The sequence below is a fragment of the Carassius gibelio genome, chromosome A2 (assembly GCF_023724105.1).
Source record: "Carassius gibelio isolate Cgi1373 ecotype wild population from Czech Republic chromosome A2, carGib1.2-hapl.c, whole genome shotgun sequence".
Lineage (NCBI taxonomy): Eukaryota > Metazoa > Chordata > Actinopteri > Cypriniformes > Cyprinidae > Carassius > Carassius gibelio.
Window position 1 is genome coordinate 22,489,726 of NC_068372.1, and position 24,359 is coordinate 22,514,084.

General features: G+C 38.7%; 2 protein-coding genes and 1 pseudogene across 5 annotated transcripts in view; 1 reads left to right on the plus strand and 2 right to left on the minus strand.

The window, feature by feature from the left end:
- Window positions 1–179: 179 nt before the first annotated feature.
- On the minus strand, window positions 180–7,611 carry LOC128031596 (NAD kinase). Its single transcript, XM_052619920.1, has 12 exons — window positions 7,412–7,611; window positions 6,512–6,802; window positions 6,346–6,429; window positions 5,463–5,592; window positions 5,246–5,354; window positions 5,023–5,108; window positions 4,733–4,835; window positions 4,457–4,611; window positions 3,661–3,760; window positions 1,647–1,804; window positions 1,406–1,488; window positions 180–1,170 (listed from the first exon to the last, which is right to left on the minus strand). Exons 2-12 carry the CDS (start codon window positions 6,769–6,771, stop codon window positions 1,011–1,013), a joined length of 1,428 nt encoding a protein of 475 aa, XP_052475880.1. The 5' UTR covers window positions 6,772–6,802; window positions 7,412–7,611; the 3' UTR covers window positions 180–1,010.
- A 1,094-nt stretch (window positions 7,612–8,705) lies between these two features.
- Window positions 8,706–9,997, plus strand: LOC128023707 (probable G-protein coupled receptor 160; annotated as a pseudogene).
- Window positions 9,998–11,985: 1,988 nt separating this feature from the next.
- Window positions 11,986–24,359, minus strand: part of skila (SKI-like proto-oncogene a) — a 28,648-nt gene continuing 16,274 nt past the window's right edge. For 2 of the 4 annotated variants that reach the window (XM_052619927.1, XM_052619929.1), the window contains exons 3-8: window positions 22,026–22,130; window positions 20,219–20,304; window positions 19,580–19,725; window positions 18,042–18,304; window positions 16,631–16,852; window positions 11,986–15,732 (exon numbers count right to left, since the gene is read on the minus strand). In XM_052619927.1, coding sequence (XP_052475887.1) covers window positions 15,484–15,732; window positions 16,631–16,852; window positions 18,042–18,304; window positions 19,580–19,725; window positions 20,219–20,304; window positions 22,026–22,130 — 1,071 coding nt within the window. In that variant the 3' untranslated portion in view covers window positions 11,986–15,483. The remainder of the gene's footprint in view (window positions 15,733–16,630; window positions 16,853–18,041; window positions 18,305–19,579; window positions 19,726–20,218; window positions 20,305–22,025; window positions 22,131–24,359) is intronic. The other 2 variants (XM_052619934.1, XM_052619942.1) reach the window with 2 other exon arrangements.

The window sequence follows — 24,359 nt, forward strand, 5'->3', positions numbered from 1 at the left end:
AATGGGTGCTTTTTTTATTAAATATTTCACACTTAAATGGATTTAGTTTTTATTATATAATACAATATATATTCCATTGTACTACAACAATTACAGATTGTCGTCTTAAGTAAATCTAACAGGATATAAAGCCTTAAAATACACCAGGATACATTTCAAATGACATAAAAGATAACATCCAAGATAAAAATACATCTTTATTGAAATATTACAAATAAGACGATCACATCATAGGATCTTATTTACATCAAACTGTAAACAGCTTGCATTCAGCTATACTGATTGCAATTAAATATTAAACTAGAAGGATAATGGCTTTAAAAAATATGGTTTTGAAAATGCAAAGTCCTGTGCCTCCACAGGGAGGCTACAATGTTATTTCACAAGAACTTGATGGGTTTGATAGGCATCTAATTAGACAAAAGCATTAGTTTTTTTATTCATAATTTTTTATTCATATTCAACTACCGTCATGACAAACCACATAGAAAGTCAAGCTTTGTCTGTTTATAGATTAGGAAAGTTTGTTGTAAATTTTGCCAAAATCTACACATCAAGAAAAAAGTTTTATGCTCCGTGAATGAATTACATTTCCTACTATAATGTGCATTTCAAGTTTAAACGTGGTGGATGATTAGTTATTTCTGATTCCTAAAACATTTAGAAGTGGATTAAATCAACAGTACAAATTTAAATATTAATGTTGGTTAATAAATGCTACTAAAAAAAACAAACATACCAAATATTCTATAATAAATGTGATCAGTTATTTAGCATATTGTGAAGTGCTCAGGTGCAAAAACAATCCTCTAAGAAATACAGTCTGCATCATGATGTTTAGCAGTCACACGATGGCATTTTAGGGTAACCAAACATTTTGTTGCTGCTTACCTCTAACATTAAATGTGTCATTTCTCAGACAGCACATAAAGCGCTTACTGGAGTCTATAATGAAATCTGAAACGTTCTGGAATGTAAAGTCAACAGACAGTGAGTTTCGTAGTGAGGATTCAGTTCTCGGTTTCTGAAGAGTCGCTGGCATCTGTTAGACGTGTTTGCTTCTTGCGGACGTTCCAGTGGAGACACTGAGCCAGACTGTCAAACCAGTCGTACACCAGATCATGACAACAGATAGAAGGGACCGGAAAGCAAGAGGTTGTGATCTTAATGCTATAATAGAAAACAACAAAAAACAAACTCATGATTAACAGATACAGCGTGTGAGATTGATTATGCTGCTTAAGATTAAAGGGCAAACTGATTTTGAACTGAAAGGTTGAGTGGTGATCCCAACCCACACTGTTGATGCTCATTTCCATAACTGTAATGCAGCTGTTGTTGTATCACTGGATTATGGGGGAGATCAAAGCTGTTTGCTTATGGGATTGTGTAAAAAGAGTGTCACCTGTCTCCATGCAGGATTTCTTGCCTCTTTCTGCCATCAAACGAGACCCAGGCTGTGTTGCGAGCATCAGGAGACAGCGTTATCTGCAGGGTTAATACAGTTAGCAATACGATGACGCAAACAAATGTTCTTCTGAAGCTCTAATTTGAGATTAATAAAACCTAAAATTGTACAAATAACTTCCTTATTTGGCAAACCAGGTTTCATCACTGAAATGGAGAAACCTCAGTCCTGTTCTCACCATGAGCTCCACACCTGCGGGCACCACGATGGGTCTAAAAGAGAGGGAGTGAGGGCAGATGGGGGTGACCATGATGGCAGGGACGTTGGGATGGATCATGGAGGCTCCCGCTGCACCAGCATAGGCCGTGCTGCCTGTGGGGGTGGAAACTATTACACCTGCATAGAAACACAACACATATTTGCATTTAGTTTCATGGCAGCTGAACTCCCGTAAAAAGCAAATCACACAGATCATAATGTATCAAGGCATCTGCTTGAGCTAAAAAAAAAAGATCAAGCACTTCTCAATAATTGTTCTCAATTATAATGCTCCACAAAACAAAGCTACACTACCATTACAGTCTGTTGTCGCTAAGATGTTTTAATCCGATTGATGTCTCTTATGCTCAAAAAGGATTAATTAATTTGATATACTGTAAATACAGAAAAAAACTGAACCAGCCATTAAACTTCAGTGTCACATGATCCTTTCAATAATCATTTGAATATGCTGATTTGATGCTCAAGAAACATTTCTTAATATCAGCAATGTTGAAAACAATTGTGCTACTTAATTTCTCAATGGAAACCATTAGGGCGCGATTATCACAAAAATCATAATTGTCGATTATTCCCTTGAAATTGTAGTTGCGATTATTAATCACAATTATCACAATTTACACTGAATTATGTTTATACCATTGTTTGATGCAACTGCACGACGTACTCTATATGAAAATAAGCTGAAAACACTTTTGCTTTTCTATAGTATTAAGGCTCAAATGTAAACTCTACATCGGATTGGTTTCTTCTTTAAATTATAAAAAACTAAAAATAAAATTGTATTGTTATACTAAAACTTAAAAATTTAAATTAAAAATTAAAAAAAAAAAGAAGTAAAATGCATCTTAAGCATGCAGAATAACATAAGTGAACTTTGAACGATTATGTAATTGAGGAACCCATAATGCGATTAGAAATTTGATTAATTGTGCAGTCCTAGAAACCCTCATACTTTGTCAGGATTCTGTGATGAATAAAAAGTTAAAAAGAACAGCAATTATAGCCCACTTCACACTGCACAGACAAACACAATCAAACAAACAAGGCGGCTGTTGGACTTAGACTTTAGACACACTGACGCAAAGGACACCAACAAACACTGACTGATCATGTACACTCGGATGAAAGCAAACAGACACAGGGTAACATACAGTGTTCAGACAGGGATAACACACCTATCAGAGAAAACCAAACAAAGGTGTTTGTTATCCTTGTCTGTGCTGTGCACTGTGAATTGGCATATAGATGCCAAACAGACATTTTTGGTAACATTATAAAGTTTTTGTCACTTTTCACCAATTTTAAGCCTTCCTTGCTGATGAAAAGTATTAATTACTTTTGGGGGGGGGGGGGCATTCATCTCTGCAATTAAAGCTGCAGTAGGTAACTTGTGTAAATATATATTTTTAATATATTTGTTAAACCTGTCATTATGTCCTGACAGTAGAATATGAGACAGATAATCTGTGAAAAAAAAAAAAAAAAAAATCAAGCTCCTCTGGCTCCTCCCATTGGTCCTATTGCCATTTGTAGTTACAGACCGCTCCCGGTAAGAAATCCACCAATCAGAGCTGCGGTCCGGAACTTTGTATGTGTTCAAAATGTAGAAAAATGAATATAATAAGAGAGTACACCATGAATCCATTTTCCAAACCATGTTTTTGGCTTGTCCTGAATCACTAGGGTGCACCTATAATAAGTGTTTATATTCGGACTATTTTAGATTGCTTCGGGGGTACCGCGGCGGAGTAACACAGTACCTTTGTGGTTCTTCATACACATAAACGGAGAGAAGTAGTTCCGGCTACGATGTTCTTCCGCAAGACGCAAGCAGTTCTGTTTATTAACCGCTAGAGCGTCAAAAGTTCCCTACCGCAGCTTTAAGTGTACTGATTGGGAGCACAGTGGTGACGAGATAAAAAAGGGATCTATCAATGCTGTTTGCAGCTGAAGCGTATGGTTGTGCTTACCATCTCCCTGTACAGATGTGATGAGGCGTCCATCCAGGTAAAGATCAACATTAGACAGGTAGGATGAAGGCCCTCTGTCCACCACCACCTCATTTAGCACCTTTACACACACACACAAACAATATCAAAGAACAGGCAAAAGCACGCACAATCTCAACTAAGCGCTCAACCATTAATTTTTTTTAATGTATTTTTCTAAAAACGGTTGTATAGCATGTGAAGTTGAGCATGCAGGTCTTCATTAGATGTAAAAAAAAGTGTCACAAACACTATGAACCATTTTTTTTAACGTCTAATTGTGATGTGTATGTACAAATACTCTACCGTTTAAAGGTTTAGAATCGGAAAAATATTTTTTATAAGAAGTCTCTTATGTTCAGCCAAGACTGTTTCTGTGTTTGTTTTATCAGTAAACATTACAATTTAAAATACTGTTTCTAATGTAATACATTTTAAAACAATTCCTGTGATGGAAAAGCAGAATAAAAAAATAAATAAAGAAGCTGGATTTGAATTTTATAACCTTTTTTCAGGATTCTTAGATGAATAGAAATAACAGCATTTGTAAATTGAAATCTTTTGTAATATTATAAATTTACTGTCACTATTGAAAAGAGGCCATGAGCTTGTTTTATGGCCTCTCCCTTATTATGACATGACTGGTTTTAACAGTGTTCCTGTAGCATTTGTTAGGCCTGTGTGCCAAAAACTTATTGGGATACTAAAGACACTTTTTCTCAAGCTCAAGTGTTGCTGGTTTTGGGTTTCAGCAAATACTTTGTGAGTGCTGCCCTACCTGTAATTGTAGCGTGATTTTGCCTGCTTCATTATTTATGTGGTTATGAGGCGCTATTCCGTTCTCCTGAGTGCTGAAGGGCTGCTCATTCCTCTGGAACGTGCCTTTCACCACCTTAACCTTCAGACGACTGCGCAGGATGATGGCAGCATTACCTATAGCCAGACACAAACACTTAAAACAACAGAAACATCTAACACAGTACATTACAAACTAAAACTGCAGTTTTTCTAGTTTCAGTGATGGAAAATATAAGAAAGTCTTAAATCACACCACCTTCAAACACTTTATCCACCTCAGTTTTAAAAGACTCAAACTTAAATGGTGCAAGAAATCCTAAGGAGCCCAGATGGAACGCCATGACCGGGGGAACACTGCCCTTAAATGAGACAAAACCACATTTAATCCTTAAATAAACCTCTAAACAACTCACTTTTGCATATCCAAATTCTCTCAACGTATATGATCCACACAGAGAAAATACAATGGAAAGCAGCTGAGACTGACCTAGTAGGAGTCTCTTGTGCACAACCAAATAAGAGAAGAGAGATGAAATAAGAGAATACCTGGAAAAGAGATGATGCATACAGAAGAGTCCCATCTCCACCCAAACAAATGATCAAATCGATGCGGTCTGAGATGTCGTCATACCCTGTGTGAACAACAATTCTCTCATTTTCCAAATGCACCAAATCTTTTATTGGTTAATATTGTGTCATGGTTATGTAAAACAGGTGAACCTGCCGATAATTCACTCCTATCCAATCCAACAAAATGATGTCTCAGTACCTTCCCTGAATGTGCACAGCTGATTGCGAATGGCTGAAAACGAGTCATCCGTCATGAGAGACCCATCGTCCACGACTTTCTTTTCCACATAAACCATCAGATGTTTCTCCTGATTGTGGGAGTAATTTAGATTAAATGTGTAATCAAAGCTAAAAAAAAATCTAATGATACAGCAAAAAAAAAAAAAAACTAGTAATGTTGTTTTTGTGTAACCTACATCCACAAGGAACCGGCAAAGCTCTTTGAACGGCTCCAGAAGGGTCTCATCTCGGATCTTTCTGATGACCAGGACGTTGAGCGGGGGTTTGCTCCAGGTAAGCCGCTGGCTGGCTGGATCCTGAATGTGCCTGTGGGGAAAGTCGACAGAGTAGGCAAACATTGTATGTGTTGGCACTGAACTACGAACAAAGCCAAACGGTATGTACTTTTGTACGGTTTCTACATTCGTTACGCAACTTTCAGTCAGGGTCAAATGTTATGTAGTCTTCTGCTTCTGGTTTCTCATAGTTCTAGGATCAGATCGTTTTCAGTATTAATAGATGAAAAAAATTATACGGGTGTCATTTAACATTTACAGTTTGTTTGTTTTTAAACTTCAAAAATGTCTATTTAAATAATTCTTTAATACATATTTTTTATACCGAGGAATAAAGTCCAACAGCTAGGTTTCTATACAATATTGTCTTCATGAAATCCAGAATAAGTCATTTTTAGAGATTGACTAATTATCTTTCTTGATCTGAAATATACAGAAACGCATAGCTAACATAACCCAAAACTTCGAAGCATGTTCAGCACAACATCAGAAAACCACACATTATCCTCTTCATGTGGTTTGTCCTGGGGGGCATAAAACAGGCATAGTGCTGGGGGGGGGCTTTCGGAATGTTCCAGGAGGACCATTCTTGTGACAGCCACAGCAGTAACTGACAGCGCTGCTCTCCAACTTCATCCAACAAACCACCCACAACCAATCAGAACTCAGCACACGACATTATCACTACATTTGTCCAATCCTTTGCTTGACTTAAAAGCTTAAATATTAACAAGAAAGGGGTGTGACCTGGCCCCTTATCTAAAGTAAGCCTGACTTTACTTACATGACTGAGGTTGGGTTGGGAAGAACACAAGCTTTGGGTCCAAAATGAGTATCAGGATATGGTCCATGTAGAAAATGCCCTCGTCTGCAACAAAGAAGTGCAAATGTCACTGCACATTTCTATCTTCAGTGTTCAACCGGTTTAAATCAAATGGTGTTTTTTGTACCTGCATCTATCCCATCTTTTTGGGCAACTCTCAGCCGTGTCCTCAACTGATACAGAGGCTTCTGAATCGGGCTGCTCAGGCAACAAAGGTATGTTTCCCCCCGCCAGGTGTTCTGGACAGTCCGGCCTCCGAGGAGACCTTTTCACCTCTTTGTGTATCCTTGGAAGTTTCCCCTGCCACTCCTGCTGCTTCTGTGACCGCTTCGATGAACCACCCTCCTCCAGCATTTTTAAAGGGAGCTCGTCTTCCATGCCTTCCATTCTTATTTCTGTGTGATGAAAGTTGCTCAATCTGAAAGCAGGTGATGGAGATGTACTATTAATCACGTGACCGGCTTTACTGAGAACATGCGCATGATAATGATAATCGAATGAGATTAACTGAACAGCGCTAATTATTATTATACTTATAACTTTTTGAATCTAATATTTAGAGACCACATTAAACAAGTGCCTGATAATGATAAAAAAGGGTGAAAATGAAGTAATACCCTACACAAGAACTTAAATTTAAACTCTAAACTAAAACCTTGATGTTAATAAAAAACAACTCAATGGAAATGTTATTTGTCAAACGCATATATTGGTTTATTGTTTTTAGTGAAACGACTAAAACTGGAACAACCAGTAAAACATGACGTGCAGCATAAGCAGGAGTGCCAGTCGGTCTGATACTTAATTATACTAGTACAAATGCAACGTATCACTCTACTAACAAGGATTTTGGTGTGACAAAGAGCAGTAATCTCGAACACATTAAACGACACGAAACTCTGTACTGAAGACAGAACAGTCGCAAGATTGTCATCGACCAAAACATCCGTTAAAAGCATAGACAGTAAAAGAAAAAAGTTAGCCGCACGGAGCTAGCGAACGTTAAACACATTTCACCAGCACTTACCGAACCACGGGAAAAACGCAGTACTTCCCTTTTGAACTTTACAGTCTTTCACAACTGAAGAGGTAAATTTAATACACTTCTCGGCGTTACCTTGACAGCAAAACTATTTCGGCTTATGCTCAGTTAAATTATGGGATGTCCACATTGACAGTACGAGGGTGCTCGTGACACTAGCGCCGCTGCGCATCTTCTTCTGGCTCTTTATGGCGGTTGGCAAACAAACAGGAAGGTGTATGCCGCCCCCTACTGATCTGGAGTGTGGTTCATCGATAAAAGAAGAATGGAAGACTAAGCTGAGAGAAAAAAAATTACAATTTAGGAAAAGGAACACTAATAATATGTTGGCTTCTAAGTTCTCTTAAAAAGATGCATCTTTCTTAAATATTTAATTAATGTTTTATATAGGCTACTCTATAACTTTTCAAACCATTATTCAGCAGTTTTTTAAGTGTAATATTTCTTATCCCCAATTCTTTGAACTACCATTTTGATAAACAGTGCAATATATTCATCGTAATATTTTCTTTTCTTATTGTTTGCTTTTTGTGTGGTTTTAATACATTTATTCAGTTCTCTCCTTATCTATATATAACATGATTAGAATTATCTCTTCATATTAAGAGTTTCTCTTCCACATGTTGAAAATCCCATTTATGAACATCCTGAACTGGAACAATAATAACAACAACAAAGGACTCAATAAAAAGTAGATATTAAAATCAATTGATAGCTTAATACTTTAGGCAGACATATGGTCGCATTTCACAAGGTTTCAAAATGATTAAAAAGACATTAATTGTTTCTTATTTAAATTTTCTGATGAGTTAAATTTACACAGATGTGTAACTGAGATGATTACATAAGAATAGACCATGCTGTTCCAGTATGTATAAGCAAGGAATAAACAGGTGTGGTTTGCCACCTGTTGTTATGATTTATTCTTTCATCAGCGTTCAATATCAATAGCAGCTGCACTTCAGTCATTTCACTTTAATGTGCTGCTCGGGTTAACATATGTGTCTTCCAGCAACATGCTGTTTTTGTAAACAATGCAAGCAGCTACATTAATGGTATATTTCGATTTTTTTTTTTTACTCATGTCTGCCTAAACATAAAAGATCGCAGACGTTGTTCTTCAGAAAGAAGCCAGTGCTCTCCTTTTCATTAACTGCAGTTCAGTAGCCTTTATCTCAGTAGGGTGTGTCTACTGACAGCAGATGTAAACTGTTTCAAATAGGAACTGCTGGCCAGCTACAAAACAGGCTGGTCTTTTGATTGTTGTGACTTCTGTAGCATGGAGACATCAATCCCTTCGCTTCTGCTGGTTCTGTGGCTCAAGAGTTTGCTGAACTGGCTGCTGGTCGTGGTGCAGTGACACTATGTGCTCAGGAGTTTCTCAGGATTCTTCTGCATTTCATTGGCACTGATTGACAGTCTCTTGAGTTTTGTCCTCACGGCCATTTTCTATCTGGAAGACTTCAGCAGGTATTTCATGTGCCAGCTGGCTCAGATTACTTGTTTTATGTATGCCATGCTCCACTGACCAGTCTTCCTCCTTGTAGGACTAGATAACTTCTGGAAAATATCATCAAGCTCAACACACACATCCTGGAAACAAAAACTGATTTACTGTGCTGGAGTGTGCCTCCTCTGGATTCTAGCAGCTTTGTACGTTTTCTCGGAGGCTGGTGTTGTTCTGTTGTTGGGAGCTGATGAGAAGCAGTAGTGCGAGCTGTTTAGTAGCCCGCAGAGTTCTCAGGTCCTCGCCGCGTTGCTGTTGACAGTCACCACCGTTATTATTTACTCATACGCTCGGCTTGAGAAATGGAGGGTGCAGGTGTTTCTGCATTTCACTCAACAAAGCTGTGTGGTTTGTTTAAGGCAGGCTATGTGTACATTCCTCAAAACATGGGCCTCATTTCTCGTTGTGATGATTGTCTCACAGATTCTCCAGATAGAGATGCATGCGCACCTGCAGCTGAATGTCATCTAGTTGTGTTTCCTCAACAGCTTTTCCGTCACTTTGGCTCTGTGCGGCCACTCTTTTACATCACGTTCCAAGAAAAGCAACACCATTACAGATGGTATTTGTTCCTGCTACTTTTGTTTTACACATGGTGCTGACGAGTGGAATTATGGACAACAATCCAGCGACCGCACTCAAGTAAAAACACTATACAAATCTGACCATGTTCAGCCTACCCTGGAGAAGGCTTTTTTTTAATTTGCTTTCTTGTTTGCATTAAAAAAGGAAAAAAATAAACACCTTTGGATTTGTAAATTGCAAATATTTGTTTTGCACAAATGATTTGGCTATTTACTAAGAGAAAAAAATGAATGCTATTGGACCCGCACCCTTTACCAGACTGATGTAAATTTCTGTGATTTCTGCTTCGAACGTATTGTTCTTTTCTGTCTGTATATAAATAAACCGAACCCATGAAAACTACAAGGAAGATATAAGTACAAATATAAGTAAGAATATTTACATATGAACTAATCTAACTGGTTTATTCACTCCCCGATATACTATTGCAGTTTAGGACTATTTACATAAGACAGCATTAGAGATAGATGATCCAAAATGAAAATTCGGTCAATATTTACTCAACCCTACGTCAATTTAAACTTGTATTTGTCTTTCTTGTAAAGAACACAAAATAAGATTTAACCCTTTAAAGATGTTAAATAATAGTCAAGAAACATTTTTATGGAGTTAAAAATAATAGTATAAAATAGTAAAAATTAATAGTTAATTGAAACTTTAGACAAAATTTTATGTATATGTATATATATATATATATATATATATATATATATATATATATATACATATATATATAAATATGTATATATATAGTGCCTATAAAAAGTATTCATACAAGCATTCATATTTTTCATTTGTTTTTTATTTTGCTGCCTAATGTTAATCTGCTTTAAATAACTTTTTTCCCAAATCAAGCTACACTTACACCATATTGACAAAGCAAAAAACAGATTTGTGACAACTTTGCAAATGTGTTCAAATTCAAAAACTGAAACAAGTACCATATTTGCCGGACTATAAGTCGCACTTTTTTTTTCATAGTTTGGCTGGTCCTGCGATTTAAAGGTGCGACTTATTTATCTAAATTAATTTGACATGAACCGAGAGAAATTAACCAAGAGAAAACATTACTGTCTACAGCCACGAGAGGGCGCTCTATGCTGCTCACTGCTCCTGAAGCCTACCACTGAGCAGCATAGAGCGCCCTCTCGTGGCTGTGTAGACAGTAATGTTTTCTCTTGGTGCTTGGTTCTAAATAAATGCGACTTATAGTCCAGTGCGACTTATATATGTTTTTTTCCTCTTCATGACATATTTTTGGACTGATGCGACTTATACTCAGGTGCGACTTTGGGTCTGAAAAATACAGTACTTGTTTTTTTGGTATGATCCAACAAGCTTTGCACATCTGCATTTGGCAATTATCTGCCATTTTTCTCCTCATCTCTTCACCTCTCAAGCTCTGTGAGCTTGGATGGGGACTGGCAGACATTTTCAGGTTTCTCCAGAAATATTAATTGAGTTCAAGCTTAGGCTGTGGCTGGGTCTCTCAAGGACATTCACACAGTTGTCTATAAGCCACTCTCGCTGTATGCTTAGGATCATTGTCCTGTTGGAAGGTGAACCTTCTGCCCAGTGTGAGGTTCTGAATGCTCTGGACTGAATTGAATTGAATGTTTGTCCTTCTCTAACTTTCTCCCATCTGCATATATGATCATGGAGCTCAACAAGAGTGACCATAAGCTTCTTGGTCACCAGTCAAACTAAAGCCATTCTCCATTGATCGCTTAGTTTGGCCAGGAGGCCAGTTCTAGGAAGAGTTCTAGTGTTTCCAAACTTCTGCCATTATGGATAATTGACACCACATGCTTCTGTGAACCTTCAATGAAACAGAATTGTTTAAACTCTTCACCTGATGTGTGGCTTGACACAATCCTGTCTCTTTAGCAGACGCCAAAGCGACTCAGTGCATTCAGTCTATTATTTTTATTTTTTTTGTACCGAACACAATGCTGAGCCACAGGAACTGACTGAACTCTAGAGGCAGTTCTTTAGACCTCAGGGCTTGGTTTTTGCTCTGATGTGTGTTTGCAGCTGTGGGAACTTTTATGAAGAGGTGTGTGCCAACTGCTCAATAATTGGAGGCTTTTTACTTGCTTAAAAAAAAAAAGTTTGAACTATCAATCAGATGACAGGGCTTACAGAAGATTGCGTAAGACAGGTTCCTCAGCAAAGATTTAATCATATCGATTATATATTGATAATGATTATTATATTGATAATGTAAATTCATTAAATATGATACAGTATATAGGGTTAAAGAATCAATATATATATAAATATATATATATATATGACCACAATGGAGAAATAAAAGTCATACAGGAACAACATGAGGTTGAGTAAAAACTTTTTTTTTTTTTGTGAACGGTCCTTTTAAGCAAATTTAGTCTTTGTTTTACTTTAATCCATTTTGATGTCAAAGCAAATGTGGTTAAAATGCAAAAAGTACAATGACACAGCTGGGTTGACACTACAGAACTTTACTTGAATTGAATCCAAGTTCATTGTCTATACAAGATATATTTACAATGTCTGAAATAGGGGAAATAAACAATAAAACACTAGATACAACTGAGGTATTAGCTAAAAGCATGTACATGTATTTAACTCGTAAATTTCAATCGTGATAAACCGTTTGAGATCTGTCATCTGCTTTAGAAAACATCTTATCACAACATGAGGTAGGAGAGCAAAGTCTCATTTTCATGCAAGAGCAAAAAACCTCTCATCACACTGTAGGATTGGCAACATATTATGCAATGATACACACAAACACTGCATTTCATATCTCAGAATCGCAACTTAAAATATCTTTGCTGTTAACGAAAGTCAATTATGTTTCTATTACAGTGGTAAGTGTGTTCTCAAAAAAAAAGCATCATATTTGATTAATTTTTTTAATTCTTATAAATTTTTTAGAAGTAATTTCTCAGTTATACATTAGAAAAGGTGTGATCAAGATCACAGGGACACATGCTGTGCTGGAAGGTAGTTATTTGTATACTATGTGTAATTTTACCTTTATAAAAAAAAATTGTTTATATAATTGTAATTATCTTTTTTCCTTTGCCATTAATCAGCTCAAGGGAGCCACTGTATTCACTATCCCCTGTAAAATGGGATATTTCCCCTATAATGCAAAATACATGGTAGCTTTGCTGAAAAACTTTAGCATTAGATTGCTTTAAGGTACAGTTTTGCTCATCCTATTATACCAGGTCTATACATATCAGATATTCAATATATTTCACATCTCTCGTATATGTACAACGTTATCTGTATTCATTTTCTTAACCCTGCAAAAGCCAAAATAGGTTTGTTGATTTTAAGAGTCTAAAAGAGTACAGTATTCCTATCCTCATAATTCAAATTTAACATGGCATTCTACATAGAAGATTCACAGCGCCCCCCCGTGTACAAAATGCAATTTACACGTTTCATAGAATCATTACAAATGAAAAGGTATACTCTAGAAAGCTTCAGAAATACAATTTTAATACCCAAAACTATCAAAAACAGCATTGAAACCGGCTGCTACAGAGGTACTGTGGTGAAAACCTAATACTGATTGAAATTTGAAAATTGTAGTCGACATTGTAATAATGCATTACAGTGCCAAAACAAATGCTACAATCTCTCAAAAGAACTACACATGAAATCAGCGCTGTATATTTAGATTTGTATTACAAAAAACAAAAACAAAGAAGCTCTTTTCAGTAAGCATGTCTCATTTGTCACTGACACACAGTCTCTCATATCAAAAGTTTCTAGCATCTACATTAGGCTCTTGAGCACATTTTGTGCCCATTTACATAAAGACTACTCTTCTCAGACAACATGGAGGAACATTTGTTGGAAAGCTTGTATGTTTGTGAGAGAACAGAAAAAAAACACTTCTGTATTTTAGCAATAATGAATCTGTGTTTTAGCATTACAATATAGTAGCGAACAATACATGCATTATTTCACTCCCTCCTGAGAGGCAGAGGAAAATCTGAACAGTGAACACCACCAAAATAACAACAGGTTGTCAATCTCAGTGGGCTCCAATGAAATGTATGAGATGAGCCACTGAAGGGAAACACTGAGGCACGTTCTCGTCCTAGCATCATGCATCCCTACAAATCCTTACACACTTTGTTAACAACTACTCTTCAAATTTAAATTAGAGAGAAGAAAAAAAAAAGAGAGAGAAAAAAACAGAGCTTGGGCTATGCCCAGCTTTTTTAAATGTGATCAGTAACCTTGAAAGATTATTTATAAGAATTTAGTTAATATATTAATGACTACCATATGTACAAAGTATATATAAATCTTTATTAGTTTATACATTAATTTCTGAATAATTTCAAGAAAAAAAAAATGGCAAAGCACTCTTTAACAATATATTGTTTTGTTTTATGATTCTTAATAGCTAGATGTATTCACATAAGTCAGGGTGTTTCTTTACATTTTCCTCTTTTGCATTAAGAGGTTTTGCACTGTACACTTTATCAGGTTTAGAAAACTGCTGTGACTTGGCTGACTTTGAATCTGATGAGTTGTGCACAGTGGAATGTTCTATATGAGATATGTACATCATGAAAGCAGCCTAGATTTACATCCTATAAGAAAGAAAAACTGCTCTAGTGGCAAGAATGCTTCACTTCCTGTGTCCATCTTTCTTCATTCATCTAACAGTTGTGTAATAATGTATGAGAGGGCATCAGAGATTCTGTGGAAACAAAGCGTGCCTCATCATCCCTCAGTGACTGGGAGCTAACACGGCAGCATTAATTCCTTTAAGTCCCTCCCTTGGCCCCCTGTCTGTTCTTCTCTCGGTCAGACCTGTTTGTTCAGTCATCCAGAATAATGACACAGAGGAATGATCAAGGAGGTATATGAAAACATTTTCAGCTAAACATCCAAAAATTCTAGGTAATTTATCAGCAGTTTTCTAATGGATAAAAAAAAAAATCAGCTCTGGTTTATAGAAGGCTGTGACATACTTCAATACTTAGTTAACATCTTTAATTTCACTACTAATGGATCCTTACAAAACTTACAAATGTAAGGTCTACAATGTGCTTTGTTTGAAAATAGGATGTTGATCTTGCAATTTCTGAGTAACTGAAACCACTAAGGTCTTATTGGTGCTACTGGTACTCTTTCGCCGCTTAGATAACCCTCTGAACATAAATTAAAGAGTGAGATGAACCTTTCCCTGTAGTTAAATAGGGGCCGAGTTTCATAGTGTTCTCCAGCAGGGGGCGAATGTGAGTCTTTGCTTACTGCATCATGCAGGAATGAACGAAGCTGTTTGTCATATACCAGCCTGCAGAGGATCAGTAGTGCAGACAGGAAACATATAATCAGCACCAGACTGAACAGACAAACGACAGGCAGGGAAAGAAAATGGAGGAAGAGGATTATGATCCGAGGGGGGCCTCAGAAAGTTTCTGAATCTCTTGTATTAAGTGTAATGTTTTTATAACTTTCTCCCATTTTTTCTGTAGGAAACAACGACACAAAATTAAAATAAAAAAGTAAACAGCCACATGGTTTCTTGCCGCCGCAGGGCAATGGCGTCTTGCTGTTTGGCATCCTGGGGCTCCGTAGTATTTTAGTGAGTGTCAGTTTCCTGTAACCAAAGGGCTGGGAGCGGGAAAAGCACTGGAGCACTATCCCAATGCAACAGGATTCAAGCGTCCTACAAAGAAATAACTCTCCTGTCCCATCAGCCTCTCAGCACGACTATAAATTAAACATGTACATCCAAAAAAATGCTTAACGACTGGTCGAGGGCAGGGTGACACGAAAAGTCTTTCTACATTAAACACAAACCTTACAGTTTTTTTTGTGGTGGTGTGAAAAAAAGGGGATGGGAGAGCGTCTCTTTTCTGCAGAGTGTTTGCCTGTGACTCTGCAGGGAGTGGGCGAGCGTGTTCCTGGGCTGCAGGCATGGAAGTGTGCGAGGAGGAGTTTATCTGGAGGATACCTCAGGGCACGGTGAAGAGAGGGAATGCTGGGATTGGGGGCTTGCGGAGGGGGTCGGGGGATGGGCAGGGCTACTACTGCGGCTCCCCTTTGTGCCAGACTGGGCCGTCTGCAGCTGAAGCTGCGAGATCATGAGCTCCAGCTTCTCTCTGGACTCCCGCTCTCTGCAGAGCTCCTCCTGCAGTTCCTGCCGCTCCACCTCGGCACGCTCCAAACGGCAGCGAAGCTCACACAACTGTAGACAGAACGAGAGAGGAGTTACATATAGGAATACACAAAATATTCCATACAGCACAAATATGAGTATGAGTGACTTCTGCACTGCAGAGCAAATCTACAGTGCCATTTTTGAGAGCAGAATTATGCTGCTCATGCAGTGCATGTGCGTGTGATTTGAGCACTTAAAAGATCAGTTCATTGGATAGTGCGCACACACTGAACATGTCGATCCATACTCATGGGCAAGTGAGTATGCCGTCAAAGAACCGTTCTCAGTCAAAAAACCTCATAATCAATTCATTTTAACTCACCCACCAAACAAATAATAAGCTTTAAGAAAGAAATCAAGAAAAAAAATACTGTGAACTGCAAGTCTTCACTTTAGGAAAATGTTTTGAATGATTTGATATCTGATGCTGTGTTATTTTAGTTAGTAATATTTATATACTATTTTAGGCAGGGGTGCACATAAGTGGTCCGCAGGCCTTAACAAATCTTGAAATTACAAATATTAGATGCAAGTGTTATTTAAATAGTCTTTTTATTTAATTCTTATTTCTAATTTCTCATTCTACAATTTTAATAGTTTAATGCATGCAATCATCATAATACCTTGATGTAATATTGATCATATTTAGAGGTCTGAATTGATTAGACTGATTAGATATGTGGTTTAAAAAGTCTGAGCACCACTGCCCTAATTGATAGTTAAAATGCAGAAATCAGGAACACTGTGCAAATCAGTCACTGGCTCTCCATCTCAGTGTATTCTTGTTACTGAATCACTCCCACACACAGATGAGCCACGCTGATACATGCAGCATATTGCACTGGGTACAGGAATAATCCAGTTTATCATTGCATCATATGGTCATTCGGGCACACTCGGGCTCTGCTGTGGTCCATGCATGTACCTGTGCGTTGTACTGTGCCTCCTGCTCTTTGGGTTGACAGGCGCAGCTCTGCTGTCTGAGCTGCTCCAGTCGGTGTTCCAGCTGTCTCTGCTCCTGCCGCACCTCCCCCAGTCTCTGAGCATGCTCAGTGTGCACCGCCTCCAGCTCGTTCTGCAGCTCCAGCTGCTCCGCAGACAACTCCCTCAGCCTGGCTGCCTCGCCCCCGCGCACAGCCTCCAGCTCCTACACACACATCAAGACATGCATCAAACAATGTATAGCAAAGGTTGAGAGTTTGTAGTGGACGAGTCAGGGGTGATAAAGCTCAACTGGAACATACTCCATTCTGTTCCAACTTTACACTCATTATAACAAGGTCTCTCTCTTTTCACAGAACCACAAGAGCTTCTCAGATACACAACTAGTCCATCTCCCTGGCTCTGTTCCGATCTCTAGTGAGCTGCCTATTTAGAGGAACAAAATCAAAATCGCACTGCGTTTTAAAATACCAGTTAAGGCCAAAATCTCAGACATAAATCTCACGTATCATTCCGCGGATGAGGCAATCCCAGATGCAATACGAAAAACGTAATAATCATGTTCATCCTAAATGGCAGCAGGAAATGCTTATTATAAATATGCACAGATGCATAAATATGTGCATATTTAATGTATAGATAAAAATGAAATTAAAAATGGACTATTTCATTGATTATGAGTGTTTGCTATTCATTAGGGGTGCTCCGATCACGATCGGCCGATCGTTAATGCGCATTTCGTCAGTAAAGCCGGTTTTCTAATCAGCGTTTAATTCCATCAGGTGTGTGATTTCACATAGAGCAGCTGTTACTACACAGAGCCGTTGTTAACTGAGAAGATGGGCCAATAAACGCTGAAAATTAACGTGATTTGCGCATCTTCTCTATTAACAACGGCTCTGTGTATTAATAGCTACTCTATGTGAAATCACGCACCTGATGGAATTAACCGCTGATTAGAAAACCGGCTTTACTGACGAGATACGCATAACGATCGGCCGATCGTGATCGGAGCACCTCTACTATTCATTCTATGTTTCAAGCTTTTCGACTTGGGTAACATGCCATTTTTAATTTCACATGACAAATTAAAGGCAAAGGGGTTCCAAACTAGGCTATGCAAAGGTGCTCGGGGGTTATTTTCTTAAAAAAAATTATTTTAGGTGTGCCAACCTTAAAGTATGAAGGCAGGATATAATTGATTTATTTAAATGTTTAAATGACATTAACTTTTTTTTTATATTATTACTATAATTCTGCCTCAAGCATCAATGAGTTATTCATGCTTCCTTAGAAGCCTATGTAGACACCAGACAGTTGGGCAGCTCATTATGGTTGGGAACAGAGCCTCTGTGACTCAGGAAGGGATGATTTGTCTAATCTGAATGTCTCACCATCTCCAGCTGCAGCTGTTTCTGAAGCGTGGAATTCAGCTTTTCTTGCTGCCGCCGGTACATCTGCACAATCTCTAGCATGATCCTGTCCTTGTCATCCTCAGCTCCACTGTCTTTGCCCTCCATGGGAATGGGGGCGTGCTGCTTGCCGCCCGGGCTAGTCTCCATGGCGACTGACGGAGAAGGTCGGCGGCGCTCGTTCGCTTCGCCTGCGTGGTGGGATTTGGCCTCCTCTGCAATGGAGGAATGAGATCCGGGAAGATCTGAGGGAAAGAGAAGAAAGAGTTAACCACACTCATCTGATCACACACACACCTTATCTGTCATGTGCTGAAAGTCTATGTGACTAATTGTCTGTGGGTGTCTTTCTTTGAAGGGAAGCGTAGAAGGGAAGAGCTGGAAGCATCACAGAAATGTGAGGCATGTGGAGAGAGGAGAATTTCTCAATCTTAAGTTATTTTTTACGCTGCTATGGTGCTACACACGCTCTACATACAAACCACAGCAGCCTAACATGTATGCTTAGATGAGCAATACGGGAGTCCAAAGGGACGAGAGAGAGAGCGTGTAAGAGAGATACAGCTCGTTTGAATGTAGGACAGGCAGGCTGCAGGTCTGACACTGCAGAGCCGAAGAACAGCCTCGCAATGCTGCTAGCCTCTACTGTGACTAAGACCTGTCTGTCACTCAGAAGAATGAGTCAAACGAGAGATGGAAGGGACACAAGGGAGCCAGGATGGAGAATGGGAACATGGAAGAAAGAGAGACAAGAGACAGGGGAGTCTGGAGTATGAGTGTATGTAAAGAAAGAGAGACAAATTGAGAATAAAGTGAGGGGTCAGTCAAGATGGAGAATGGGTATACTGAAAAAAGAGCGAGATTGAAAAAGAAAGAGGAAGAAGGAAGAGAGACAGAGGGCACCTAGAAGATAGTGGTACAAGAAAAACGAGAACTGAAGAATGAAAGATGAGAGATGGAGGAGCCAGAATGGAGAATGTGTATATGGAAGAAAAAGAAATAGACTGAGGAAAAGAGACAGAAGAGATAGAAAAGGGGAGCCAGGATGGAGAATGGGTAAGAAGAAGGAAAAAAGGATGAGGAAGAAAGTGATAAGCACAGAGTGAGGTAAGCAGTGGGCCAGAGGGGGTTGGAAAGAGGATCAAAAAGTGAAAAAAAAAGGATGAGTAAGGCATAGAGAAAAAAGGAAAAAGAGAGAGAGAGACAGGCAGAAGGAGGACGGGAGGAAATGTGGCGTGCTGCGGTGGAGACTGGAGACCCCTCCCCCAGCACTCTCCAGTGATATGACACTCACAGGGACAGCGGCTTCTGTTCATTCTCTCTCTCTTCACTGCCAACTATAAAATGTGAGTAGTATAAATCATTAGCGAGACACTCTCAGCAGCCCCTCACCCTTTAAGTGGGTCAACCACATGCATGTCCATAAACTTCTGACCTTTAATGGCACATCATTCTAGCATGTCTTGTGCATGTACGTACATTTGTTTACAAGGATAACTAAATAGCGCCGGGGTACAAACCTGTGGTGGGATGGTTGTCGTGGACAAGTGTTCTTCTGCTGTAGTGCTGTTTGAGCAGGGCCCCCAGAACCTCATGGCTCACCTCCCCCTCCTTCCGCAGGGATACGTTAGGAGCCACCATCTTATCGTACGTGTACAGGTAGTAACTGCAAGCATGACAAACACCCTCAGGCCAGTGCACATACAACGCTGGAACTACAAACTTCAACATTATCATGAGAATTGTTGCTCTCAGAGACTTTCACACGTACAGCTGAGCAGGTAATGATGCACTACAGATCTAATCGCAATAATCAGATCACACTGGGATAAAGTAACATTTAAAAACATACAAATAAACGCTCTAGATGAAGTGTGGAAATGCAATTCAAATGCAATCCTTGAGGTCAAGTGCTATTATTCTCTTATGAGGTTTGCGAATATAAATCTTCTAAAAAGAGGAGTAGTACAAATGTTATTGACAAGGCATTGCTATACGGTTTTTAGGGTGTCCTGAATGGTTTCTTGGGTCAACGCTTGCAGGTCCAAATCAAAGAAACCCAGGTTACCCTAGAAACCGTAGACATTTTATCATATGCACTTGCATGATCCTATTGAAATCCTGGAACAAGGGAATGCTGGGGAAGAGAAGGGCCGTACCTAGGGTGGACGATAGGGCTGTGTTCCGGTTCTTCTTTAATGTCGGGAAACAGTCTACTGAATGTCATCGAAGACTGCATGTTGCCCTGTACACACACAAACAAGCACGTATCCATATTAAATGAAGCACTTTAGGACCGTTTGAATCTGAAATGGCCTGTTTGAGCTGCATTAAAATACATGTCTACACATATTTGTGCATGAATAATACAGAAGTTCTTTAAGGTCTAATTACACACAGATTATGAAGAGCATTTGCACAGGAGCAGTCAAACAGCAATAATTACATAGAAATGTACAAACACACACGCACACAGAGGAAACTCGGTAAGGGTAGAGAGGACGTCTGACGCAGAGTTAACAAAGAAAGCAGTACAAACATCCTGCTGTAATATCATGTATGCATGAGAAGCATTCATCCATCAGTGGCCACAGAGCACAGGCTGACAGGTAGAGCATTAATGATGAGGAGAAGAGAAAGACAGCGTTAAGAGAAAACAGCCTGGGTGGGTTTCTGGCTGTTTGATTGTTGATGTACAAACTGGGTGAGGTACACCGGGGCAGAGTGTGGCTCAGTTTAAACCTTGATGTGTCTCATGTGAATGGATTTAGAGAAGACCACCACTAATTGCATGACTAGTAAATTAGCATTTACACAACAAGCACAATATAGTCAAAAGACTTCATGCACACCTTTATTTAACCTCATGCCATTTCAAACAAATCACCAGAAAAATACACTACCGTTAATAAAATAACTAAATAAATAAATAAATAAATAAATAATTGTAAAAAATGTAAACAAAAGTTATATAGTTACGTTTTCGCACAAATATTCACCAGCACAACTGTTTTTGAGCACCACATCAGAATATTAGAATGATTTCTGAAGGATCACTTGACACTGAAGACTGGAGTAATGTATGCTAAAACATTCAGCTTTGCCATCAGAGGAATACATTTCATCTTAAAACATTAGTTATTTTAAATTTGTACATTTTCACAAAGAGACTTATTTCAACTTTTGATCTCACATTTTTAACTGTACTGTGTTATAAGTAAACAATGCCTTCCTCTGAAAGTGGTTTGCAACAAACAGTTTGGACCCTGTTCACACCTTAACCCTGACCAACTGTCATTAGGTCAACCCTAGATCATCACCCGTAATAAAAAAAGAGAAAGAACACAGGGTGACACCCAGATGGTTGCTGGGGCTCTAGTGCGTGTGAATTAAGATATTTCTGAATGAACGAGTGACTGAAAGAGAAAATGAGAGGAAGGGGTGTGAATGTGGGAGTTGTCTAAGGGTGGTGAGAAGGGTGAGGTCGGTTTTGAGGCCTAAGATGAGTATGAGTGAGTAAGATAGAGAGAGGCTGTTTCCTGCTTCTGACTAGATGAGGAAGAGGGTGTGTGTGGATAAACAGGGAGGGCTGTTCTGTGCCTGCGTGTAAACAGAGACAAGGAGGAGACAGGCCAATTTAAGAACAATTAATTTGGAGAATGCTAAAAATGGCAGCTGTAGGAAAGGAAGTCCCACTGTACACTGCCTTATTAGCCTAATTTCAGCTAAAGTTACATTTATGAAATAACCTTTTTCAGATCTCATAAATTATTACTCATAAATTATTAAACCGTTATTACACACCAAGCAGAGTTTGGGAGATTTAAGTCCGTCCCCATTTAAGCACACATGATACTCGCAGGTCTGTAGCTTAGATAGAAAACAGTTGCCCGGGATCTATGCCAAGATGCCCGTGGAGTAGCCCGAGTCGCATTGAGTGGACTTTGTTGTAAAGCGATGCGTTACCTTAGAAGGTAGCTTTTTCTCCAGGATGCCATCAGACAGCTTGCTGTTAGGTGGGCAGGGTGCAGGACTGGACTTCTTCCCTTGACAGTTGTCATCCACCACCTTCTGTGATAAAACACACAAACACATTATGAGCACAACCACATTCACAAACGTGTTAACACTATGATATGTAATACATCTGATATCACAGAGCTTGTGCATAAATCACCACATTCAATCTGCCCGTCACCTCCTCTGCTTAACGTCTTCAACAAACAGACTGCGAGGCTTGTACATATGTGTATGTTTGAGTGCATGGGTGTGCAAGTCACACACCATGAATCCAGGGCAAGCTCTGTGCTGATGGTTATCAGACTCAGACAGAGCTTAATATAGCTGACACAGAAGGAAAGAGACCTTACATTCATCTGACATAACAACCATTCGCTTCTTAAGACTGTATGATTCATATCGGTGTTTCTAATGTTTACAATCTGTAACATCTTTTCTTTGACAGAGCAAACCAGAAAGTGCAAAGCACATCTATGTCCCTTCATCACAGAGACACTAACAGTAGTTGATGGGTCTGTGTCAGAGGAGGAAGAAACATGTTTTATCTGGAGTAAATTACAACTTCCTGCAGACAGCGGGATCTCCTGTTTCCTGTAGCCTTAGGAATAAATGGCAATGTCGTCGCACAACATAAAGCAGCTCTACAGTGGTGGGGTGACATGGCAACCCCACACGCTGGCGCTAAATATAAGAAAATGTGTGTGTAGGAGATAGTGCTGTTTTTCTTGAGGGAAGAGGAGGACTGCAGCACGAGGGAGGGGTGGGCGGCTGCCGAGGGGGGCAGGAACAATGAGCACACTGCAGTGGTGAGCCCATCTAACCTTGACAAGCACACACACTATGTCTACCGGCCCGTCTCTCCACACTTCACGGCCCAGCCAACACTCCCTCCTCAGCCGTGACACATGCAGTCAAGCAGTCTCCGATCTATCTCCTTTACAGTCTATAAAGTGAGTTCTCCATGGATGAAATTCTAATGCTTAAAACTGGTTCAATATTCTCAATATTCAGAGTACTAGAATACTGCGCAGAATACACTATAAAAAATAGTAAGTACAGTGTTTTGGCTATATTTATTGACTGATTTTATTAATGCAAACTTAACAGAAATGATATAAAATAGACATTAAAAAATGCAAAATAAAAAAAATGCCTAAAAAAAATTAAAATAACACAGGCTTAGTACAGATGTAAGACAAACAGTTCAAAAATGTCCAAAACCTCTGGCTATATGTGAAAATTAAAAGTATGGTCTTATGTCTTATGTTTATATATATATATAAATTTGTTTTATATGTGATTTATTTATAAAATGAATATGGAGATTTATTTATTTTATAACATTTATTATTATTTTTCAATTTAGAAATGTACATTTCATTCATTTTATATAGTAGCAATGTTACACAGTACATACTATTTTTCAAAACAGTATAGTAAACAAAATGCATGATAAAAGTTTTGAACTTTAGTATTAGTCACATGGCCATTAGCAGTAAGATCACATGGCCATATCATGTTTAGTTAATAAATACAGCTATGGACTCAACTTGATTAAGGAAATAAATATGGATACTTTTGCATGTTTAATCAACAATTGTGCAAAACTGTCTAGGCAATCTGACTAATTTATTCATCATACTGGAAATAGAAGGTCAAATCAAGTGCATTGCATTGTGGGATACAGTTAGACACGGCACATTTTATATCAGGTCATGCAGGGTTTCATTGCATATTGATAATGATCATATTATGCAGAGTGTATGTATTTTATATATATATATATATATACACACACACATATATATACATACACATATACTTTCTATACTGCAGAAACATCAAAAGTAGTATGCTACTTTGAACATAGCTATAGAGACGCCACATACACGGTTTCATATTAGAGCTTCCAATCCACTGTACCACGTTAGAGGCAGTGCAGCCTTGACACAAGACCTTAGAGCAAAAACACAAAAACAAGAGGATTTATCTAGCTAGCTTGCGGCACATGGTGAAAGTAGTGATTGTGATAGTTGTGCCAAAGCTTTGGCCACTGTTTACTGAAAGAGTTATTGCACTGTTCTCCTCAAGGACATGAGAAAATTACACTGGAACAGGTGTCTCCCGCTCCCAAACGCACAAACACGAGATACACTATATAAATCCACCATATATAAACGTGACGTGCTATATCAACAGAGTGGTATCAAAGCTCCAGCTGAAAAGGCCGTGGTAATGTACACAGTTTGTAAATGACAGTTTTCTTGAACGGTTATTTCT

Excerpts from the sequence above, each read along its gene's own strand:
- LOC128031596 (XM_052619920.1), bottom strand. The coding sequence starts at position 6,771 with ATGGAAGGCATGGAAGACGAGCTCCCTTTAAAAATGCTGGAGGAGGGT. Across the intron at positions 3,761-4,456 it reads AAATCACGCTACAATTACAG|GTGCTAAATGAGGTGGTGGT; the intron begins GTAGGGCAGCAC and ends GTGTGTGTAAAG. Across the intron at positions 1,805-3,660 it reads CACATCTGTACAGGGAGATG|GTGTAATAGTTTCCACCCCC; the intron begins GTAAGCACAACC and ends GTTTCTATGCAG.